Consider the following 25,000-nt stretch of genomic DNA (forward strand, 5'->3'; position numbering starts at 1 on the left):
CCCTCTAACTCCTAACTCCTGGGTAGCCGCCCGGAGCACGGGGGAGGGTGGGAGGGGGGGGGGAGTGGTTGAGCTCCCCCCCCCCCACACACCCCCATCAGACGCAGCCATACACCACAGCCACACAAACACGCCATAACGCATAACACAGGCTGAATGGCCTCACGAGAAGGCAGTGACAGGAAGTAGAAAATTAGAACAGGAGGTCAAAGAGGGTGGACCGAAGAAATAAGAGTACAAATAACAATATAGGGAGAGGATGAAGTAGAAAAAGAACGGGATGGAAGTGTGTCAGCAAAGTCAGCAAAGTCACAACTCTTCTTGGTTGTGGCACCGCAGTGGTCGATCGAGCTCTTTGTCGATGCAGGACTGCAGACTTGTTCAGTGTTCACCTGGACTCTGCATAGCCTCCCCCTTAGCCCCCCCCCACCCCCAACCCCCTCTTACGCACTTATTATATGTTGTGCGTCCTGGCACTTAAGAATATTACTTAGCGTTGCGTACAACTTATCCCTTTGTTACAAGGAATACAGGGAATGGGTTAACCTAGAGGTTGTTAGTGCTGGGCACTTGGTTCTATGAACATCCTGACTGTACCAACAGTGATATATAGTTGCTCTTTCTTCTGACAAATGTGCTTATTTTAAGTGACTTTAGCTCAAACATCTGCTAAATGCCCTAAATGAGAGAGGACAGCTAAACAATTGTAGTAGTGAAGATAAGACACCACAGAATGGGCAAAGTAGGAATGATGACCCATAGGGAGACTGGAGAAGGTGGAGATGGAGGAGGAGGGCGAGGTTCCGTCGGTGCATGTGGTGGAGGTGGCGGTACAGTGGGTGCATATTGAGGTGGTGGTGTGGGGGTACCGACCGGGGGCTTGTCCTCCGCTATGTTGGTGCTGTAGGGCAGGTTGGTGAAGACCGGGTTCATGTCCTGGATGTCTGTGATCAGGATGGCCAGGTTGGTCAACCGGGACAGAGGCCGCCACCTGTCCTGGTCCTGATGGTGGACACAGACACACACACACACACACACACACACACACACACACACACACACACACACACACACACACACACACACACACACACACACACACGTTAGCGCAAACCATGTCTATCTCCCCGTGTTTGTTTACTGGTCCGTGCGTCCGTGTATAAGTGTGTTTTCATGTTGATGTGGGTGTGTGTATGTGTGTGTATGTGCATGTGTGTGAGTGAGTGAGGGAGTGGTAAACCTGCATTTATACCGCGCTCAGGGACACCTCGACACTCAACACTCAGAGCGGGGGATCGAACTAGCAACCTTCCGGTTACCCGCTGAGAGGCTCTACCTCCTGAGCTACAATGCGTCGACCCCTAGGTGAGTGAATTAATGTGGTGTGCGTGAGAGTGAACGGCGTGTGTCCCCTGACCGTGGCGTTGATGGTGAGCTGGTAGGCTGAGGTGGTCTCGTAGTCCAGCGTCCGGTTGACCGTGACGATGCCGCGGGCGCCGTCGATGGCGAAGAAGGGCGACGGCGGCTGGAAGTAGAAGAGGACGCTGCCCCCGGTGCCCTGGTCCGGGTCGGTGGCGTTCACCATGAACACCGACGTCCCCACAGCCGTGTTCTGAAACGCAGGCGCACGCGGACGCACAGACACACAGACACACAGACACACAGGTGCACACAGACGAACAGACACACACAGACGAACACAAAGAACACAGACAATCACAGAGACAGAGGCACACAGACATACACAGACACACACAGACACGGACACACACACAGAGAAACGCAACCACAGACACACGCACACACACACACACACACACACACACACACACACACACACACACACACACACACACACACACACACACACACACATACATACACACACAGGTTAGCAGGTATCATGAGCTACCATGAATAGGATAATACACAGTATCTTCTTCATTTCACACCCCAGCCTCGATCCAGCCGGTGGAACTGTACCAGCGGTGAACATTATGTCCTTATTACGGCTGGGTTCTGACCTTTAGTTCAGTCGGCCTATCGTAACATACCCGGGCAGACAGGCCTATTACAACAGGCCCTGTGAGTAAGAAAAGTCCCAGAGGAGCTGTTAGTTCAGAACACCCCCGTAGCCCCCCCCCCCCCCCCCCATCTCCTCCCCTTCCACTCACATCAGCATCCAACACCCATGGACTCAGACATAGCAACCGGCCAGCTGCAGATTCAACATGATACTGGGAAACCTAATTGACCCTCATTAATTAGCCCTCTGTGCGAGGTATAATTAGCAGGCAGACTCTTTGTTACGGGTTGATGTGTGTGTGTGTGTGTGTGTGTGTGTGTGTGTGTGTGTATTTGAGTGTGTGCGTGTGTGTGTCGATATGTGTGTGTATGTGTGTGTGTGTGTGTGTGTGTGTGTGTGTGTGAGAGTTCTCAGAGAACCTCTTTCATATCCAGGCAGGGTTGGAATTGTAACTGAAATACTCCAAACCGAATCAATATTGAATCAAGTCTAATCGAATCAGGGATCGAATTGGGTCCTTGTGAATCAGACTTGAATCAATTCGAGAAATAAATACCAAGCAATACCTGGCCCTAATACAACATCACAAGAACATCTCTCAGACTAAGAATAACATACACCTGCACTCTTCATTCCAGGGAAAATTTACAATAAATAAATAAACAAAAGCCTACACATCATAACAGTTACAACATGCATTATGCAGGAATAGATGGAAATGCATTAAAGAATTATATACATTTGAGTTACAATGCAGGATTCAATGTAATAACTCTGATGAGTAGCGGTTTAATGTAATGATCCACATTACGTGTGAGTCTAAGTGTTTCAGGTGCAGGATTTCAGTGTGTAAGACTGTGACTTGATGTCACCCATCAGAGTCTCTTTCTTGTACCTGTCCCGACTGGGCTGAGGGGGAGGGGCTGAGGGGGAGGGGGGGAGGGGGGGGGGGGTTGGTGAATAGGAGAACACCGTCACCTAAGAAACCCGACAACACTGCAAAGAGCAACTGAGGTCAAACTACTCTGTTCCCCAATACAGTTCTTTACAGCACACAACACATCAACTCTGTCAGTCCTTTTATGGAACTCGCACAGTGTGTGTGCTTGTGTGTGTATGTGTGCGTCAGTCTGCCTGTGTGTCTATGTTTGTGTGTGTATGTGTGTGTGTGTGTGTGATGATAGTATGTTTGTATGTGTGCGTATGTATGTGTGTGTGTATGTGCGCACGCGTGTGTTCGCATGTGTGTATGTTTGTGCGTGTTGACTGTGTGTGTGTGTGTGTGTGTGTAAGGTGTGTGTGTGTGTGTGTGCATCAGAGATGGAAATTAACTTTTTTGCCCACGAGCCACTGTGGCAGGTAGATTTAAAAATCGACCAGCCACTCATCTTTTTTTCCAGCCACTTTTTAAACGCTTTATATTTTTTTAATAGTGGCCCAAATTGGTGGGCGCTATCCTGGTCATTTCTCTGTGTGAGAAATACGAAGTGTGGTGGCGTGTGAGCGTGTGCATGGGTTGAATTGCGTGTGTCTCACGCCGAATGCGTGAGACTTGAGAGCCCTGTTACTGGTATATTATCCCGGATGTTGACAGTCGCAGTTCAGCAAAAGTGGCGTTGAAGAAGAAGGGGGCCGGATGTTGACAGCAATGGTTGTGGAACTGTGCAGCACCGTATAACGAATGTATTAAATAGGCAATGCAAATTTGATCGGACCTGACTGGAAAGTATTACCCGACACAGTGGCGGGTGAAGTGATACAAGTCACCTGCCCCCATACAAATCCACCCGCAAATGGCGTGTGGCGGGTGCTAATCTCCATCCCTGGTGTGCATGCACATTCGTTATGATATCGTGGCTGTGCACTGCCTTGCAAAACAATGTCTGATCAGCACGGCACATCATGCCACTGTCCCACAGGCAAGACAAATACCCATACACAAATACCCATACACACACACACACACACACACACACACACACACACACACACACACACACACACACACACACACACACACACACACACACACACACACACACACACACACACACGCACACGCACACACAGAGCATGACAGTGTACGCAGAGGTCCTCCCATGAGGCAGCATTCTACCCAGACGTGTGTTAATCGGAAGATAACCCTGTCAGAATCCAAACCCCAATCCATATCCTCACACCATTATTATACCGATCTCTACCGGTCCATCCTGGTGAGCCCTCAGCAAACCGAACATAAACATGGCCTGATTCCGGGAAACGTTGAGACATTGAGACTCTGAAACACACTCCAGGATCCCACACCAAGGGGAGGGATGGTGGAGGCAAGAGGAGGGATTAAAAAAACATGGAGAAGACTACGGGGAGATCAATAGACAGCGGAGAATATATAGAGTTAGACAGAGAGAGAGAGGGTGAGAGAGAGAGCAGAGATAGAGAGAGAGAGAGAGAGAGAGAGAGAGAGAGAGAGAGAGAGAGAGAGCGAGAGAGCATAAAGAGAGATAGAAAGAGAGAGAGACAGAGAGAGACAGACAGCAGAGAGAGAGACAGAGAGAGTGAGAGGGAGACAGAGGGAGAGAGAGAGCGCCAGAGAGAGACAGAGCGATAGCGAGAGAGAGAGACAGAGAGCGAGAGAGCTAGAGCAGAAAGAGAGCGAGAGAGAGAGAGAGAGAGAGAGAGAGAGAGCAGAGAGAGCAGAAAGAGAGAGAAGAGTAAGAAGAGGGAGAGAGAGAAAAGGGAGAGAGAAGAGAGAGAGCGAGAACGAGAGAGAGAGAGAGCGAGAACGAGAGCGAGCGCGAATGCGTGCGCGTGCGCACGCGAGAGAGAGACAGATAAGACAGAGAGAGAGCAGAGAGGGAGAGCGAGAAACAATATATGAGCGGACTTGGTGTCCCTGCTGTGTCTAACAGCCGTGAGCTATCTTTAATTCTCTAATTAGGAGCAGGAGTCCCAGATCTCAGGGAAACCCAGCGACTGCTGAAGTGATGGAGAACCAACTGACTGTTTGGGTTCTGCTCCTCTCAGACCCCAGCTGGGGGTACCTCAGCAAAGGCCGAGTCGCTGGAAGAGCGGTCTATCGATTCTACTCTACTCTGCTTCTGTATTCCTATCCGCTGCATGCTGGAGGGTTGATGGTGGCAGGGCCTTTGGGCTGCTCTACCTGATGTAGATGTGTTAATACTCACATCTACGAAGCACCGATAGTGACATTAGTGTGAAAGGTCAGGTTATTCTCAGGTGCAGAAGTGAAGAAGGTTATGCAAATTACATGAAATATCTATATCTATAAATTGGCTTAGCTAAGGAGGTGGAGGACTTGTTACCGGAAGGTTGCTAGTTCGATCTCCAGCTCCTCCTAGCTGGGTGTCGGGGTGTCCCTGACACAGAGTAGCAGTACACCTTTTTTCCAAAAATATATGTTAATAATTTCTAATAATTATTTAATTTATAATTTATATAACGGGTGTAACGGTACACTGAAGTCACGGTTCGGTTCATACCTCGGTTTAGACATCACGGTTCGGTACGAGTTTGGTAGAATGAATTTTATTGTCTCAGGTTGTACCACCTAGTGTCACACCCTCCCCTGAGCTAGCTGCAACTCTCCCCATTCACACTGGAACACGGTCGGCACTCTGCATGGACGCCGCCATCGGAGCCCAATCGCCCCGCAATTTCCTCTCCTCCTGACATTCTGTAGTCAGGTTCTTCCCGCCGCACCTCGCGACGCCAGGGCCGCCGATGTACCAGCGTAACCTTCCCCCAGCGTTGAGCGGGAGATGTTTAAAGGGGGTAATTTGCGTAGGGCCTGGTGGCTGCCACTGCCGAGGTCCAACTGTTCGCCACAATAGCGCTGTGATTACACCTCCGCCTTTCTACATGCGTCTCCCCTCCCCTCGGCTTCCAGGTCGGCTCACATCTGCCCCCAGCCTGCCTCCGTCTGTCCCAGCGGGGCCTGTGATTGGCCTGGCTGCTCGCACCCTTTCAACACCTCACCATCTCCGCCCTTCCATTACCGCCTACCCACATTCCAACCCCTGTCCTCCACCCTCCACCACCCGCCCCCTTGGCATTGTTCTTTGGCCTGGGCGGGGGGGGGGGGGGGGGGGGGGAGATGGTGGAGGTGTTAAGTACTTAGAGAAAACAATGGGGAGGGAATGGCTGTGGATGGGCATGGTGGAGGTGGATGGAGAAGGAACAGCAGTGACGTTTTTGTCAAGATTAACATGCAAGGGTTCATGTTTTTTTTTTTGCTGAAGACGAAAACGGTTGATTAAAGTCACATGGTGGGCTTTAACAATAGAAATCAGCACTTTCCCGTGAGGCAGAATAAGTACAAGCAAAAAATGGTGGATGTTTCTGGTTCCGTAAAAGATTAATAGAAACGATGTGACTTTGAAAGTAAAGCTGAACCCTGTGAACCGTCGAAAACCTTCAATTAATCAGGGAGGTGACGCACACAAAAAGTACATTATTCACCACCCCCCCCCCCCCAAATTAGCTTATCAATAATTCAATGTGTTTTGAATAAAGACTGAACGTCCTTCATCGGTGGGGCAACAGTAAATGGTGGGGAATTAGACTGAGAAGATTTATCTCGGGACACGGAAGCAAAAATATGGCTGAACACCTGAACACATTTTCTGACCTCAATGTAAAAATGTAACATTATAATAAAAAAATAACTAACACATGTTTGTGGTGGTGCCTTTTGATGAAAAACTAATTAGATCCTTTGTGGTATCGTGGTTTCGGGCGAGGTACGACTCGGAGAGTGCTGAATGTTCAACACGTGCCTTAGTCAGAGACACAAGGTAGACAGGCTTGTGTTCTGGAGGTGGTTCATGAAGCATCTCCCGAACACAGGCAAGAATTCAGTTTCGGAGGGCGGAGTGGTAAATAAGCCACGCCTACAGGTTTTTCATTTAACCAGGTAAACCTCTGTCCTGGCTTGGGTGGAAATGGCAAAGAGGTCATGTTTGTAGTGTCTGACTTATCTACAAACCCATAAAACCTTATATGTGGTGGTCCACTATGTATCCACTATGATTGAATGATGTCATCAGAGGAAAGAATAGACTACAATAATTGACATCAGTATCCACAGACCCAGAGCCGTGTTGTAGAGGCTCCTTCAGTCTTTCTACCTCGTACCTCGGAACCCGCCTGGATAGAGGTGACCAATCAGGTGCAGAAGATAAATCACAGGGGGGCGGGGGGGGGGTGTAACTGAACGGAACAGACGCGGGGAAGGGCACAGGCAGGGCATTGGTGCTGCCGCTAAATTGCAACGGATTCAATTTTCAATTATCGGCCCCGCTTTTTTCTATTTCATTTTCTCATATTGTCGTTTTTTTCTTTCCCGTTCCCCTCGTTCCCCCCTCGGCGGCGTTCCGGCATGGTGCTCCTGACAGAGGAGGAGGAGGAAGGAGGAGGAAGGAGAGAAGCAGACGCTTAATGATGTGAGAGGAGGTTTCCGCCCCATTGTATCGTTTTAAAGAAGTGGATTACTCTTGGTCGGGTCGGGGCGATCGATGATTGGATGGTTCAGCGGGTGTCCGCTTAACGTTTGCATTCAGTGTTCAGCGCAGCACAGCGGGGGGGAGGAGGGGGGGGGGGGGGGGGGCTCTTGACCTTTGAGTCTGAGAGGTGACTCGACCGCACCCCCACAAGAGACCTCACCCTCGCTCCACGTTCGTTTTAGATAGAGACCCGACGGTCATGTGCTGCAAAATATCCCAACACAAAGAGTGACCCTCTGCAGTCTTCATGCTGAGAGGAAGACCTTGTGGGATTTCATCTGGAAAATAAGCCAAGATGCGGTGTGCTAGTAGGTCTTATTAATTCTTGAAGGACTTCAGCAAAGTTGGGCTGAACCCATTATCCCCCGGGGCAAGCTGGGAGGGACAGCGTGTACAAGTTATCTTTTAGTAATGACCCCAAAAGTATGAATATTGTATTGGATTGTGTGTTGTGAACCCTGTCCGAACACTGAACACTGAACACTGTGTAGCAGGCAATTAGGCGTACAGGCCAAGGCTACAGCCCCAAATGTTTCATGGAGGGCCCTAGGCCTAAGAAATAAAACACAAATAATCATAACAAATATAACTGCAAGCGGTGATTAGCAGGGTCCGAGCAAAATTAAAAGTCAAGAACAAACTAATGGAAGATATATAAATCTAACAAATAATTGTCATATTTAAGGAATGATGTTCCACTTATAAACCTGAACTGCAGCCTCATTCACATGGTCAAAATGTCTATTGATAAGCACACAACATCCAGAAAACTCCTTAATTCTCAAGTGAATTAAGGGCTGTCTTCAAAACAGATCTTTGAAATTCTGGGGAAATTAAACATTTGTAGACAAGAACACTAACGGAAGAAATATAAATATGACAGAGTTAATTATGAAGGAAAAATGGTTAATAAAGAAGTTCCCCTAAATGCCATACTGTGTCTTGCCAGTCTGATTCTTGGAAACTAATGAGCCGGAATGTTGATTGCCTGATGAATTTCAGGTGCTGCTCAATGTTGTGTTTCTTAAATTAGTGGCAATGACAGAATGCCATGTTCAGCTTGTTCATAATGCTCTATTCGGGATACAAACTCTCAACCTAAGGTTGACCAGTACACGGCATTATCCCGTTGAGCCACTGACATTCCTGAACTGCATGAAGCCTCATTCACATTGTCAAAATGTCGATTGATAAGCACACAACATCAAGAGAACTCCAAGCACACATTTCACAAGAGAATTAAGGGCTTTCTTAAAAGATTACAGATCTGAAATGAGCACTGTTAATGGTATCCACCTAATGATAGCCGTATGGTAGTTATAAAATAACAAAATGGTTATATAGGCAAAATGGGTTGAGACTGTGGACGTTTGGCTTTACTATAAAATGTTTTAGAGCAGAAGACCAGGGTGTAAAAGATGCATCTGATTCTAGAGATTAATATTCTGGAAGAATTTTGAGTCCAGATCAATCTGGTGAGGAGAAATAAGCCTAATTCATGACTTTCTAAATAGCGCCACCTTTGGGTGCAGTACCACATTTTTGGGTTGATGGGTAGTGGGGGTTATTGGTAACTATACCTGAAAATGTGAAGAGTTTTCGACTTACGGTATAGGCTGCAGTATGCTTCGCTGCTCGGACCCCTAATAATTTACAAGTATGAGTGATGCAAAATAGTCATTCTGATCGTGCATTTAACCTGAGAGAGAGAGAGAGAGAGAAAGAGAGAGAATAAATATAGATTGATAGTTTATTGAGCCCAGGGGAAATTCAAAGGGGGTAGAGAGAAAGAGAGAGAGTAGAGAGAGAGAGAGAGAGAGAGAGAGAGAGAGAGAGAGAGAGAGAGAGAGAGAGAGAGAGAGAGAGAGAGAGAGAGAGAGAGAGAGAATAGAGAGAGAGAGCGATAGAGATAGAGAGAATGCACTGGTTACAGTGCTTGTCATTTTAGTACGCTGCATAAACTAAATCTGAAAATTGTGTGAGTATGTATTACTGTTGGTGTGTGTGAGTGAACATGTATTATTCCAACAAAATAATGTTAACACAAATACTACAAATGCTAAACTGTCATGGAAGAATAATACCACAGAGAACAAAGAGCAGACAATCCGAGCATCTGTTTAAAAGTCGGCAAAAAAGACACCATTTTGTACTGTATCTTAGAGTGACAGATGGGCTTTCTGCTACAGAAACACTCAGCTGCGCTAAATCTCTCTTTGCTAAGTGTGAGATGCTTTCCGAATGACAAGAAAGCCTACATATGTGTACACGTGAGTATGTGTATGTATTTAAGTATGTGAGTTTGCGTGCACGTTAGTGTCATGATGCACTGCGTCACTCTGCCTCAGGTCGGATTATTCAATGTTTTTAATTGCCGTGCTGACGTTCATACAACATTCATGTATAGTAATCGTTTCATGTCGACATGAATGTACGCAGGTGTGTTTGTGCCTGTTTAGGAGTCTGCGTGTGTGTTGGGGTTTATCTGCAGAGAAGAGGAGGAGCAGGAGGAGGAGAGAGGGAACAAATAGCATCTCTATCTCTACATCAGTCTGTGTTGCCGCCTGCCTGTCAATGTTCATAGCAGGTTGCCTTGTGAAGACCAGGGCTGTTTATTTAGGTTTAAGAGGTAATCAAGTCAAGCACGCCGCTGGGAGAGAGAGGAGGAGAGGAGGGAAGAGGAGACGAGAGAGAAAGAGAGAGAGAGAGAGAGAGAGAGAGAGAGAGAGAGAGAGAGAGAGAGAGAGAGAGAGAGAGAGAGAGAGAGAGAGAGAGAGAGAGAGAGAGAGAGAGAGAGAGAGAGAGAGAGAGAGAGATGTGAGAGAGGGGAGAGAGAGAAAGAGAGAAATGAGAGGCATGGGAGCAGACAGCCATGTCCGATGGGGACTGGACCAAGGCCGGGGTGCGCTACACTTTGTTTGGTACACAACTCTTGACTCTTGATCTTAAGTAGTGACAAATGCATGCGTTTATAATTCTTCCAGACCAAAGTGGACCAAGTTCCCGTCTGTGTTCACAGCCCCTGTTGGGAACCCAAACGGGCCAGAGGTACGCTTACTGGGAGCCAGGGCCCCCGACAGCCCCCAGAGCAGAACGGGTTGAGGTGCAGGGAACATGACGTGACTTTCAGTCAGTCATTCATTCGTACGGCGCTGCGGCCCTGACCCCCCTGCCTTATAACAGAAACAGATCTGGACCTTTAAATCAAGATGTAGGTAATGCACACACACAAACACACACACACACACACACATGCACGTATGCACACACTCGCAAACTGATGCATAAATACCCACATAATCACACAAACGCACACACACACACGCACACACAAACTGCTGCACACACACACACACACACACACACACACACACACACACACACACACACACACACACACACACACACACACACACACACACACACACACACAAACTGAGACACAAATACACACACAAACACACAAATACACAGGTGTACGCAAACACACAGACACAAACACACACACACACACACACACACATACACACACACACAGCAACGTCCTGACAGAGTGGTGGATAATGCAGAGCGAGGCGACGCCGTGACAAGCTGTGTGTGAACCGCTGGGGGTGAGGGCCAAAGGTAATCAACTACCTGACGACTGACAGTAATTACAAAATAATAGCTTGTGCAAAGTCTTCCCTCTTTCCTGGTATAAAATACAGACACCCGTTGAATATACTCTCTCTCTCCATCTTCCCTATTTGCTAAGAGGTCCTTGTTTTTCTTTTTTCATATCAATAAATGCAAATGAGCAGGGAGCTCATTATCATATAAACGGCCATTGCCTAGGGGCCAAGTCGCTCTGGCGATATTTATTCATTTAGTCATATTTTATATTCACTCTCCATAAACTTCATACGTGTGTTGGTTCAACACGGCACTGCTTTATAGACACAGGGGGCCATCAGGGACCAGTTTGAGTGTTCACGTGCCATGTGTAGATGTGTAGCGCAGTGTGCGTGTGTTGTGTGTGTGTGTGTGTGTGTGTGCCTGAAATTAGACAAATTTATGAACATAAGCAAGCCATGTTTATTGTTCTGTTTGTTGGTGTAAAATTATTACCAGGGAGAATTTGTCTACAACAATTTGAACAATATTTGATAAAAATTACCAAAATATGAAATTTAACCCAGACTCCTGCTTTGTGTACTTTGATTTGCTTCAAATTAGCGGGTTTCAGTGAAAACTACACATTACGGTCAATATCCAAACAAGTTAAGGTCTCTTCTTCTGTCGCAAAAGTCTCTGATATTTCCCAGTAAATGGTCAATTGGTGTGTTGCGCTTTTCTAACCAGTGGCAACTCAAAGTGCTTTACAATATTGCATTCACCCATTCATGCAAACGTTCACACACCGAGGGCGGTGTCAACCACGCAAGGCGACAGCCAGCTCGTCGGGAGCAGTCAGGGTGAGGTGTCTTGCTCAGGGTCAGCTCGACATGTTAGGAGGAGCCGGGGATCGAACTCGCAACCCTCCGGTAACCAGCCAACCTGCCCTACCTCCTGAGCCACATGCCGCCCTGTAACAGGTTGATATAAACAACTTCTGAGACAATCACACCAGGATCGTCAACACAGCGTAAACTTGACGAAAAGTATAAAGTGTCTCAGAGTGCTTCTACTTCTAAACTGCTGTCGTAAGGCCTTTGGTAAAACCACTCTGGCCACAAAAGCCTAAACAATTAGGCCTCGCTTCGTTAAGCAAGTGGAATTTCTGCTTGTGCTGGAACTTTCCGTTGCGGCGAGACGTGGCTGTCCTGCGGAGACTGGGTGACCTTTCTCCACGGTGTGTGAGGCCGGCGGCCGTATCTGAGCGCTGACAATGAGCAGCTGCTGAACGGACGCGCCCTCGCACCCCTCGCCCCTCACCCCCACCCCACGCAGACGCCCTGCTGCCGCCACCGTGTCGTTAAGGTCAGCCTGGCAACAAGGAGAGAGATCACCCTGATCACTGCCCTCTCTCCCCCTGGATCACTGCCTCTCTCCCTCACTCCCTCCGTCTCTCTGCCGCTCGTTGTCATCCCCTCTCTCTCGCTTAGGCTCTCTCTTTCTCTCTCTCTCCCTGCCTCCCTCCCTCCCTCTCTCCGTCTCTCTACCGCTCGCTCTAACCCCCTCTCTCTCTCTCTCTCTCTCTCTCTCTCTCTCTCTCTCTCTCTCTCTCTCTCTCTCTCTCTCTCTCTCTCTCTCTCTCTCTCTCTCTCTCTCTCTCTCTCTCTCTCTCTCTCTCTCTCTCTCTGTCTCTCTCTCTCTCGCCATGTTTGCTGCCTCTGTAGCCCCTGCTGCCCCCCCCCCTCGACCTCGATGGCCCCAGAGTCACTGCTGGCGGTGCAGAGGCTGCCTGTACCTGACGGTGCCCCCACGTCACCCCTCACCACCCCCCTCCCACCCCCACCCCACCCACCCCTGCTGCCATCAGCAGCCTCCAGGCATGAGCTGTCATGTCAGAGAGCAGGGGAGAGCAGCCTCCGCCGTCTCTTCTTACCCACGGTCAAGGACTGGTCTGCATTGTGCACAACAAGTGGAAGTCAATTCAATTCAATGTTATTTGTATAGCCCTTACTCACAGGTACAGTCTCAAAGGGTCTAACAGGCCCTAGCCCCCCAGAGGGCAAGCAAAAAACGAAGACGTCAGGAGTGCAATGGATGCCATAATTGGCATCTATCCATCCATCCATCCATCCATCCATCCATCCATACATACATACAAACATACATACAGGCAAAACATTTTAAATTGGTGATGGGGTGCTTGCCGTTTCGCCGTAAGAGAGAATCCAGGCATCCAGTCGCACTCATCGCAACACGCTAAAACAGCTAAACCCTGGAAATGTCCCAGCCAGCTGTAAACCCTGATCAATAAGAACCGTTGCGTTGGATCGGTGCTTATTGAACGCCAATTATTGATTCATTGAATTTTTTCCGCTGCATCGCCGAGTGTTCACTGTTTTGCTTTGATCTATTTCCATTCAATTCCATTCTGGCGTTCAATCTAATCAACTCTATTATACGGTGCTTGAGTTGTAACATATTTAGCAAATGTTTCACCGTGTCAAGCTGTCTTATAATACTATCCTACACTAGGTGAGAATGGGGAATCACTGCTAGGGCTACCAGCAGGGAACAGTGACCAAAAGCGGATAAGCACACAAAGAAGACGAAGGTGTAAGCGTCTGGAATAGTCACAAATTATCGCTAGTAAAAATGTTTAATAGAGTCTGTAGGGGCTTTCTTGTCAGCACACTTTATGAACCCATACACCCAAGTTCACCTTTTACTACACAACCCTGCTCTCTCATCTGCCCCCGCGGAAGAGTAACATTATGTCACATCAGATGAAACCCCGCAGTAAGGATCTTTCTCTCTCCGTCCCTCCCTGCCAAGTCGGCCCGCTTCAACATTTGTTTATGGATTGGTTTGTTTCTCCCTGACAAGCGGTTTAACCCGAGGTCCGTGTTCGGGCCGCTGTCTGCTGTCATTTCTCCCAGGGCCGTGCTTTCACAAAGTGACACCGTCTTCCCCTTGCCAAAGAAACCTCTGATATATTCGTCTCTCCCTCCCTGGGCTCTCCGGGAGTGGTTCATCCCGCTCTCTGCTGCTTGGAGCTGCTTTATGGTGCTCCGGAGAGAGGGGTGTCCTGGGGAGGGAGGGGGGAAGGGTTGAGGGCGGGGCGAGGTGAGGGAGGGAGGGAGGGAGGGAGGGTGGAAGCCACGGAGACCGAAGACAGAGGAGGGGAACGACGGACAGAGGAACGGCCCAGTGCACAACTTAATTATACATCAAAGCGGCCGTGTGTTTGAGGGACAGGAGAGACGAGGGACATGCAGGGGGAGGGATGAGGGGGGGGGGGGGGGGGGGTGAGAGGGAGGGATGAGGGGTAGGGAAGAGGGGGAGGGATGAGGGGGGGGATGAGGGGGAGGGATGAGAGGGAGGGAAGAGGGGGGGAGGTTGTTGTGGAGGGATGGTGGGGAGGGGGCTTCAGTACATTTACAGTGTGAGTCATTGGCCACTGGGGCCCGAGATGAGCCAACATTGCATCAGCGGCACCGTCAGTGACAGTCAGATAATCGGGATTGATAATATGTTGACGGCATGTCAATGTCACGAGAAACATATATCACAACAGTTCGTATTGGTTGTATTTGGTTAAGGAATTTTGACTAAAAAGTACTTTAGATTTACCCCTGTGAAGGACGGTTGAAATACAAAAATAATGCAAAAAATTCTGCTTCCCTCCTCTGAAACAAGGATCCCCCTCAAACAAACAACAACAGCAAACCACCAACCCCTGTATCATGTTCTGATTAAAATATAAGGATAACTTCTAGCAATGGAGTGACAGAAGAACGCAGGTCGAGACGTTGCTTTCCAATTAACTCTGATTTACTCGGCATGGGAGTAAAGGCATGGGAAACAACCATGCACTCATCCACTGCCATCCATTACATAACACCCTGTGCGGCCAATGCATCCGCTCACAATAACCAACCAACCAACCAACCAACCAAACAAACGAACAAGCAAACAAAAAGTTCGGAGCCGATCCGTCGGGCCTGCTCACGGCGGAAGGTGTGAAGGGAAGAGGCACGCTCTCGCTGAGCGCACGTCAGACCCGAAAGACAGCGCAGCAACAACACCTCCGCTCACACGGCCGAGCCGTACGTTGAAGCTAAAACATCTGCTCCCAGCTGTAATTAGCAGCCGAGCGTTGTGACGAGGGGCGGCGGCGGCGGCGGCGCAGCGGTGGTGTGGCGGTGGCGCGGCGGCGGCGGTTGTTGGGCTGGGGGGCGCCTCATAGCCGCTCAACCCTCTGGGATCACGGCGTAAATGGCAGAACAGTAAACGGGTTTCTAACAATGATCATAATGTTAATTATCTCCGGCACTGGGCCGCGCTGGGCGGACTGGGACCGTCTCCGCCCCTGAGCCGGTGTTTACGAGGAATTAATTAAAGCGGGAACACAGACACAACGACACTGCGAAGTCGTCTCTTATCCTCCCTCTTCTCCTCTCCTCTGTGCTCCTTCACCACGCGTCGTTTCTTCTGCTCTGGCCGCAATCTCTTTGGGGAGCAGACGGCCCAAAACGATTTGAGCGAGCGGAGTGTGTTGGAGAGGAGGCAGGGTGTGTGCCTTTCCATTTTTATAATGCCAATGGGCCAGGTTTGTTGAGCTTTTTCTGGTGCCTGAGAAGATTCGTCCCCCCGAATGCATGCCAAGTCCTAGGGCTTAGCGTTGCTCGAACCATGGTTCCGTCATGAATGCTTTAAAATGCTGCATGCATACAGGAGCGCACGCAAAAAGGCATGCACATATAAACAGACAGACACAGACACACACAAGTAGGCATACGCCCAACTACATGTTCATACACACATACAGACACACACAGACACATTCACACATTAACACAGACACACACAAACAGGCATATACAGTACACACACACACACACACATATAGAAAGAAATGCACAAATACAAACACCCACACAAACACACACCCACACAAAATACCGACACACACACACACACACACACACACACACACACACACACACACACACACACACACACACACACACACACACACACACACACACACACACACACACACACACACGCATGTAAAGAAATCAGTGTCAGAAGTATGTAGAACTCTGTGAAGCAGGTTGAGACTTCTGCAGTTTGGGGGTTTTGGTGGATGGGGGGAGGAGGTTGCAGGGTTGAAAGAAAGTCAACGACAGGTTGATTTATTCAAACAGTGAGGAGTGGTTGAATCAAACTTTAATGGCTTTTAGGACTGAAAGCCATCTTTCTCACACTACAATCGCTCACTCCGTCTTTCGCTCGGCCGCCGCCCCCCCCCCTCCCCCGCCCCCCGCTCTCCTCCCCCCCTCCCCTCTCTCCCTTTTCTCTCTGGTGAATGCACCCTGAGATGGGCACTCGTGGTTAAGACCTGCCCGCCTTGACAGACGGATCTCCACCCATGTCTGCAGAACGGGCGAATCAAGGTGCTCTTCATGCTCAGCGGGACAAAGTAAACGACCAAAAAACCTGAGAGATAAAGAGAGAAAGAGGAGGCGATTTTCTCTGGTGTGCGCAGGCAGCAGCAGCAGCAGCAGCAGCAGCAGCAGCAGACCTGATGTCCATGCCTTGTTATGTCCCGCCCCCCCCCCCCCCCCATCATGCCTTCTCTGGACTGGTCTGGGGAGAATGTTTGTCCGAATCCCTCTCCCCTGCTGTGTTGCTCTTAGACTCTCACTCCTGACTCAGAGGTGGACACTGGGATTTCAAACTGTGCGTACATCCGGGTGCATCTGGGTATAAATGATACCCTCTCACATTGAGCATGCATGGACATACACACACTCCCTCACACACATTCATACACACACTTGTACACACACACACACACACACACACACACACACACACACACACACACACACACACACACACACACACACACACACACACACACACACACACACACACACACACACACACACACACTCGGTCCCTCCCACGCAGTGTGGTACGTGAATAGTCCAGGGTAATGAAATGATGTGGCATGCTCTAATCAATGCTGTCAGATAATCACATGGGCAGATGGAGCAAAATGGACAGAAATTGTGCATCCTACGTCCATCAAAACATAAATTGGTCTTGACCCACATTAATGGAACTATTTCATTTTGAAATAATGTTTAAGTCTTTGAATTGATTTAAAGGCAATCTGCATGCGGTTACAATAGTCTCATCATCTCATTTAGACATCCGTGTGAGAGATCTTTAGGGATTTCGAGACTTAGGCTCTGGGCTGTGTTGTCTCCCCGTCATGCGTGCCACGAATGGACAAACAGATAAACACTCAAACTCAAATGCTCGAGACTTCGTAGAAGCAACCTTGGAACCAACGAAAAATCAATAAAAATGATCAATGCTTTAGAATTTAACAAATAAAATATGTAGGCTACGTGCATATATATAGTACTTGCATTGTGCAGCATCTTATCCTAGGTATCTTTGTTGTACACAGGGAATGGGTTAACCTAACAACTGTTAGTGCTTGGCACTTGGTTCTCATCCTTACTGTACCGACAGCGATATATTGTTTATATTTACTCTGACAAATGTACTTATTGTAAGTCGCTTTGGATAAAAGCGTCTGCTAAATGCCCTTAATATAGATGTAAATGTATGATGCAACTGGAGATAATAGACGCTAAAGCAATAGCGACCATTGGCGAAAGGCTTTAACCCCAAGAGTTTACAGGCACAAGAAAGCACAGAATAAACCAAATTCAATGATTAATGGCCATATGACCTATGACCTGGACGTTTATCAACTTGGGTCTGAGCTCGGACAATGAAACGGATGAATAGAACAGCAGGCAGATTGAGTAAGTGAGGGCGGTCGATAAACTTTCAAGGTCTGAACCGCGCTGAAAGAAAAGAAGATAACACGACAGCGCGTATTAACGTCGGGGAAACACAAGAACCCAGGAAACCAAAAGAATATCCTTCTAATTACAGCAAATGTTTGTAGAAAGGAAACATTGCAACATACATTTAATTAACATGTCCCAGCCAGTAGTGACAACCTGTCAGATCCTGCTAGACCATTAGTGAACCTGTACGGGAATGTTACATACAATCCTCAACAAAATTCAGGAGCCATGTGCACTTGTATGCCCACTCCAGGTTTATTCTGCTATCTTTCTCATATTCTGCTCTTTTACTTCTCCTCCACAAGCTGTCCCTCTGAACCTGGTTGAGGTTCTTAGTGTCAGGACTATCCCTGAGGATGGGGCCTGTCAGCCAGCCGCTACTCAGCCAAGCATCCTCTCCATTCAATTACACTTCTGGAGAGACCAGGGGAGATGATACCAAATATCATCGTGGGCTAATCCAAGTCCTAGCCATGGCAGAGTGCGTATGTGTGCGTGTGTGTGTGTGTGTGTGTGTGTGTGTGTGTGTGTGTGTGTGTGTGTGTGTGTGTGTGTGTGTGTGTGTGTGCGTTAGCTTGCACATGTTTTGTGTTAGTGTGCACACGTGTATGCATGTGTGTATTTGCGTGTGTGCACATGTGTGTGTGTGAGTGTTTGTTAGCTCTCACATGTTTCTGTTAGTGCGCACATGTGTATGTATGCGTGTGTGCACATGTGTGTGCAAGTGTGTGTGTGTGTGTGTGTGTGTATGTGTGATTGCGTGGTTGTGGGTGTGTATGTGACGCAAATTGTGTAAAGCTATTTTACAAGACACAAGTTAAAAACGTGTATTCGTGGATCATGAAATATCCGTGGGGATATAATTTTTTTAAGTACCAAATATTTGCAGATCAGGGTACACTTGTGTGAATTGTCTTCTGTGTTTCACAAATAATAAAGAGCAATAAAAACGTCCATTGCTGGGCACCTCTCATTATCGCACGACACTAATTTCCAACATGCCGTTTTTCTTTCGATACAATAGCCTTGTTTTATTCTTTCATGTCTCCCAGGGGAGCCCTTGCAAACCTCAAACACATTAGTCATACATATAGGAGCAGCATGAAGGTCCAAAAAGATTGTTCCTCTCTCTCCAGTGCTGCAAAAATGCATTTCCTTTGGCTGCCCTAATCCCAGAGGTCTGGCTGCGAGGGACTGTGAGGGATTGCGATGGGGGCATGGGGAGAGCCATAATGAATGCATTTTTCCCCCAAAGTGAACACGGGTGAGGAGGAGGAAAAGGGGTATCGAGAGAGATTCATCAGTCTCCTACCTGGAGTGGACATCGACTTTCACGTGTGACTTTTTTCTCTCCCAGAGCCCTCATTAACGGCTGGGCAGTGTCGCAGGGCTCGGAACGATGACATTATCACAGCTTTATGGCCATTTTTAGTGTTTGCCTTGCATGCATCATATTTGTATTCATGCACGTGTGAAAATACTGCTTGTTAGCCAAGCCGTTTCATTAATGGATGCGGTCGAACAACGAGGTAAAAGGTGTGCTTGGACTGGCTGGAAAAAGGGGTGAAGTGATTCTCTGCTCTCATCCAATACACGTTGTGATACGTACTCCATTTTGTGTCAGGGAGACAAAGGAGAGCGAATAACCCGATGAATCTCACATCGTTTTTATTGTGCTAGCCCTTGAATAATTATCTTGGGCCATACATCAGGGTGCGCTTGGTATTGCGGGCTGTAGTTCATAAGGGCTTAGCTTGGAGTGGGCATTGAGATATGGCCAGCAGAAAAATAGAGGCTGAGGAGGGATTTGCTTGCCTGCTTGACAGAACGGGGGACAGTAAACAGATAAGCTCAAACTGAGGCTATCTATCACTCTCTGTCTGCCCCTTTGCCAATATACTCAATGCGTCAAGGCTGGACTATATGCATGCTCCCTGATCCCGAGTCAGCCGTACCGTCTGCCGGTCCTCACTACGGTGTTATCGATAGTTGGATCCCACTGCGGTGTGGTGAATAAGTACTTTGGGGGGGGGGGGGGGTCCAAACCACAATTGGACAGACATCTCAAAAAGCTGTGCCATTGAACCCTAGAGGCGTTGTGTGTGTGTCTGTGTCTGTGTGTGTGTGTGTGTGTGTGTTGTGTGCCTTGTTTTTGTGTACCTGTGTGCCCTACAATGTGTGTTTGCTTCGGAAGAATTTGTGTGCGCTTGTGTGTGCGTTTGTGTGTGCTTCAACCGTAGTGAAAGAGCAACGAGCCAATGAGAAGAGATACGGTCAGATGGAAATCTAGGAAAACAGCAGGACATCATCGGCAAACAGTGCGACGGTAAGTGGCTGGCTGGCCATTAGCGTTGGCGTGTTTAGGCATCACAGACGGGGAGAGGGTCCTCTGATGTGGGGAGAGAGGGTACCAGAGTTGGCGAGGGAGGGCGAGAGAGGCAGGTTGCTGTCATTTGTTTCTCTTTGTTTGGAATGAAACCGGCCAAGTCGCCTCAAAGCGGCGTTGCCACAATCAGCGTTCACACACTCACTCCCCATCAAGCCGAGGCCACTGAAAGAGTTTCCGTTGTCTCGTTTGTTGTTTTTTTCCACAAGGAAGGTTGTGGAAGAGTGGGGGAACATGTGGAGAAAGCACCCCTCACTCTGTATTTTGCAGAATGACTTCCCGTCCCCAAACAGAGTTGCGTTCCTGCCCATCTGTTGCGTTAGTGCGGGGAGGTGGGGATGGGGGGGGGGGAGAGGTGGAGATGGGGCACGGAGCAGTCGGTCTCTGGCGCTGCTGCAGTCTGGGGGTCTGTCTGACGATGTGCACGCAGTAAATCTGCGGTCCAGCTCATTAGCGCAGACGGAGAGAATGCGAGCGGCCCACCTGCTCTTCTCCTAACTCTTTATAGAGCCACAAATTAAAAGCCATGCTTCCACAAAACGTGTTACCGCCACGCACTAAGCAGTCCCTCTAGGTCATCTGACACCAGCACTACACTGCCGGGCCACACAAAACCCCTGTCTGTCTGTCCGTCCGTCCGTCCGTCCGTCCGTCCGTCCGTCCGTCCGTCCGTCCGTCCGTCCGTCCGTCCGTCCGTCCGTCCGTCTGTCTGTCTGTTGCCATCTGTCTGCCTATCTACCTGCCTTGTCTGCCTTCCTTGTCTCTATGTCTGCCTGTCTGTCCGTCTCTCTGCCTATGTGTCTGTCTGCCTGTATGCCTACTTATCTGCCTGTCTGTCTGTCTGTCTGTCTGTCTGTCTGTCTGTCTGTCTGTCTGTCTGTCTGTCTGTCTGTCTGTCTGTCTGTCTGTCTGTCTGTCTGCCTGCCTGCCTGCCTGCCTGCCTGCCTGTCTGTCTGTCTGTCTGTCTGTCTGTCTGTCTGTCTGTCTGTCTGTCTGTCTGCCTGTCTGTCTGTCTGTCTGTCTGTTTGTCTTTCTGTCTGCCTGCCTGTCTTGAGTAGTGTTGCCTTAGATGACGGCTGGCCCTGATTGGTCGGTGAGCGGAAGGCGTCCATAGAGCGACAGGTTGAGTGATGTCACATGGTGTTTGCTTTACCCAGCGGGGGGGGTCACCTGGGGTCGCCCTGGTAATGAGACCGTAGCAATGGGGGGCTCTGAGGTTGTGGGAGGGAGCCATCATGAGAGGCTGAAAAACGTTGGGGCTCAAGGGAAACAGGATGAAAGAACACACACGCACGCATACACATGCACACACACAATCACACACATACACACACACACACACACAAACGCACACATGCACCGATGCACGCACATGCACCAACACACACACCAACATGACACACACACACAGACACATACACATACACATACATGACACACACATGACACACACACGCCACCCACACACCAAGTCCCCAAGGCATAGAACCTTCAATGAATATCTTTTTTAAGGTATGGCGCCAACTCTGGCTTGCATCTTAGATTCTGTATAGAGAGTCACTGGGTCACCTTGATCTCAGAAGAAAGCAAGAGACGTCTGATGCAATCAAAGGTTAGGCACAAGAATACTGTGCTTAACCAACTTCTAATTCCTAGACTATTAAACAACCATTTAATTCTCGGTGTGCTTGTGCCCGTGCATGTGTGAATGTGGGTGTGTGAATGTGTATGTGCATGTGTGGCACTTATACAGTACCAAGACCACTGAACTACTTTGCGACCAGTGTAGGCTAAACTGCATGACAGCTAGTTTTAAACTGCAGGAGATCTGAGTTAATTAACACATTAATAGCTCTTAAGGTATTCAGGCCCACTTCATTAAAACCCCAATTCGTCCCATTCAGACATTCAGCAGGTAGAGTTGACGCGTTGTAATTCTCAGAGAAATGCTGCAGGACTAACCATATTTTACCAGAGCTGGGGCCAAACACAGCTCACTTTAATGACCCCTTCTTGCTCACCCGCTGCCATCATTTTGCCTGGCTTAAAGCAAATTCTTTATGTCCAGGTTCCACACCTCCTAGCAGTGATTATGCCGGCCCTAAGAGCACCTCTTTATGAACAATGGGCTAAACGGCCTGGTCAAAACAGTCCTCTCTATTCCTCTGTTTGTTTGCTTGACTATATGGATTCAGCGGCAGAGAAAGCCGGTGGCTTTGAAGATTTGGCGAAGACTCGGACAAGGGCTGTGCGCTCAATATAAACACAACAAAACGTGCGTGTCCTAAGTGTGTGTGTCCGTGTGTGTTCTCATCTGGGTGTGTTTGCGTGTCTGAAAGTGTGTGCGCGTGTGTGTATGTATGTTCTCATGTGGGTGTGTTTGTGTGTTTGTGTGTTTGTGTGCACGTGTGTCTGAAAGTGTGTGTTCGTATCTGTGTGTGTGTGTGTGCGTGATAGATTTCAGCCCTCTGTTTGAAGTCTTCCACTCCACACTGGCAATTACTTCATATCAAGGATTAGATTGGGGGCGGGCGAGGCTTGGGGAGAGCGGAGGCCGACGGCTTTAGAGGCACCGCAGACACAGAAGCTGGGGGGAGAGCAGTGAGATTGAGGTCTGCACCGCAGGACTCGCAGAATTCAAGTGCAGTCGCTCCTATTCTCTTTAAGAAAGAGGAGAGAAGGAGAGCCACACAATGGGAGGGTTCTGCCAAGGGGCTGGGGGAGACGCATAGGAAGGCACCGCGCAGAGCCGAGGCAGAGGGAGGATTTGGACACTGAAGAGATGAGCTATTCACAACTAGAAGAATAGCCTAAAAGATGAAGTGGTTTCATACTTAGGTATGATTGGTGATGCTTAGGTTTCATTATATGGGTCATAGTGAATCATGGCTAGTCTGAGTGACCAGGCATTAGGTCTGGGACACGTTGGTCAGAATGTGTTCCGGTAGTTTTGCCGGCCTGTTGCGGTCCGGCTTGATTCAAGAATATCCAAACCAAATTCGTTTTACAATCCGACCAAAGACTGATTTAGATTTCGATTGATTATGTATGCTGCTCAGATCAGCCTTCACGAAGACGGGGTCTAGTCCCTCTCCTGCACCACGCCTCGACCGACGCAGACACGTTTCCCCAACTCACGTTCTGCTCCGGTAATGGCTGACACGACCGGGAAATAAACCACCCCAAGAATAACTGAAAAAGTGCAAGGGGGGGGGGGCCTTACCTCCGGGATGTGCACGGTATAGGGCAGCCCGTGGAAGCTTGGCGCGTTGTCGTTGACGTCCCCGATAAGGATGTTCACCGTGTCTTTGACCACCTGTGGAGGAGATGGGAGCAGAGAGTTTCAAATAAATTCCATTTTATTTGTGTAGCCCTTAATCATAGGTACGGTCTCAAAATGCTTAACAGGACATCTATTTATGACACCCCCTGACCCTAGCCCCCCAGAGGGCAAAAAAAGAACTCCCGTAATTAGCAAGGAAAGAGTCTTGAGGAGTAACGGAGAGTGGGGGATCCCTCCTTCCAGGGATGATCAGGTTATCATACATACTGTTCATACAGGCAAAACATTTTAAATGGGTGATGGGGTGCGAGTCGGTAAACCATAAGGAGAGTCCAGGCATCAAGTCGCAGTCACCGCAAAACCCTACATAGCGACGTTAGTGCCCCACTCTGTGCGCACACTGCCCCCCCCCTAGATGAGGACCAGTCCGAGCTTCAGTTTTAGGAGGTTGCAGAGAAAACTGCAGCGGTTTGGACTGGCTGGTCGCGGACCATCTGAAGCCCTTGCCATTATGTTTGTTATATTATATAAGGATAAATGGTAAGTAACGGAGTGACGAAGAGTGGAGAACACAGTTCGAGATATCCATTTTAACTCGGATTTACTAGCACCAGAACAATGTTAGAAATTACTTAAAAGGTTCCGTAGAGCACCCCCTAAAGCATGGGAAGAACAATGCATACTAATTACTAACCATTGCATACATAAGTTGCATTGGGGCCTAAAGAGATTGACGCACACATTTAGATTAGCGAGAGGGGAGCCCTTATCGTTATCTCGAGTATCTCTCCGGTTGGACTACAGTCCCTGAGGTTTGGGTTTTGTTTTCGGAGGGGCTTCCAGCTCCTGGCTTCACGTTAATGTAAGCACTGGGTCTCTATAACCACATACGGCTGCACGCCGTGGCTCGCTGCAGCCATGTCGGAGTTCCAGATTCAGAACGCTATCTTGTGATTCTCTTGCAAGGTCGCCAGTTGCAAGCAGTTTCATCGCAAATCTTTGTGGCTGAACTGGGCTTGAAAAGCCACCGGGGCCTTCATGTGCTGGCCATTACATGCCAGGGTTAAGTCACCGACGTGAAGGGCCGTAGCGGAGGGTTGAAGTCTGGGAGAGAGATAGGTGTCCGGATGAGTATGAGTGAGGTCCATTTGAGGTCCATTTGAGTCCTTTAGTCCTACTGTCCCCAGGAAGGGTAGTGGGGTGAGGAGTTGGGGGGGGGGGGGCATTGTGGTAATCAAAGTGAAACTCTTACCCCTTGGCTGTCACTCACGGAGAACTCCACCTGCATCT

The 25,000-nt window shown here is 48.7% G+C and overlaps 1 protein-coding gene across 1 annotated transcript in view; it reads right to left on the reverse strand.

The window, feature by feature from the left end:
• LOC130404941 (cadherin-23-like) overlaps positions 1–25,000 on the reverse strand; it is a 131,503-nt gene that overhangs the window by 66,159 nt on the left and 40,344 nt on the right. Inside the window, exons 5-8 of the mRNA XM_056609890.1 lie at positions 24,963–25,000; positions 23,651–23,743; positions 1,418–1,612; positions 874–1,002 (exon numbers count right to left, since the gene is read on the reverse strand). The exon at positions 24,963–25,000 is cut by the window's right edge and continues 10 nt beyond it. Coding sequence (XP_056465865.1) covers positions 874–1,002; positions 1,418–1,612; positions 23,651–23,743; positions 24,963–25,000 — 455 coding nt within the window. The remainder of the gene's footprint in view (positions 1–873; positions 1,003–1,417; positions 1,613–23,650; positions 23,744–24,962) is intronic.

This window comes from Gadus chalcogrammus, chromosome 15 (assembly GCF_026213295.1).
Source record: "Gadus chalcogrammus isolate NIFS_2021 chromosome 15, NIFS_Gcha_1.0, whole genome shotgun sequence".
In the NCBI taxonomy this organism is placed as follows: domain Eukaryota; kingdom Metazoa; phylum Chordata; class Actinopteri; order Gadiformes; family Gadidae; genus Gadus; species Gadus chalcogrammus.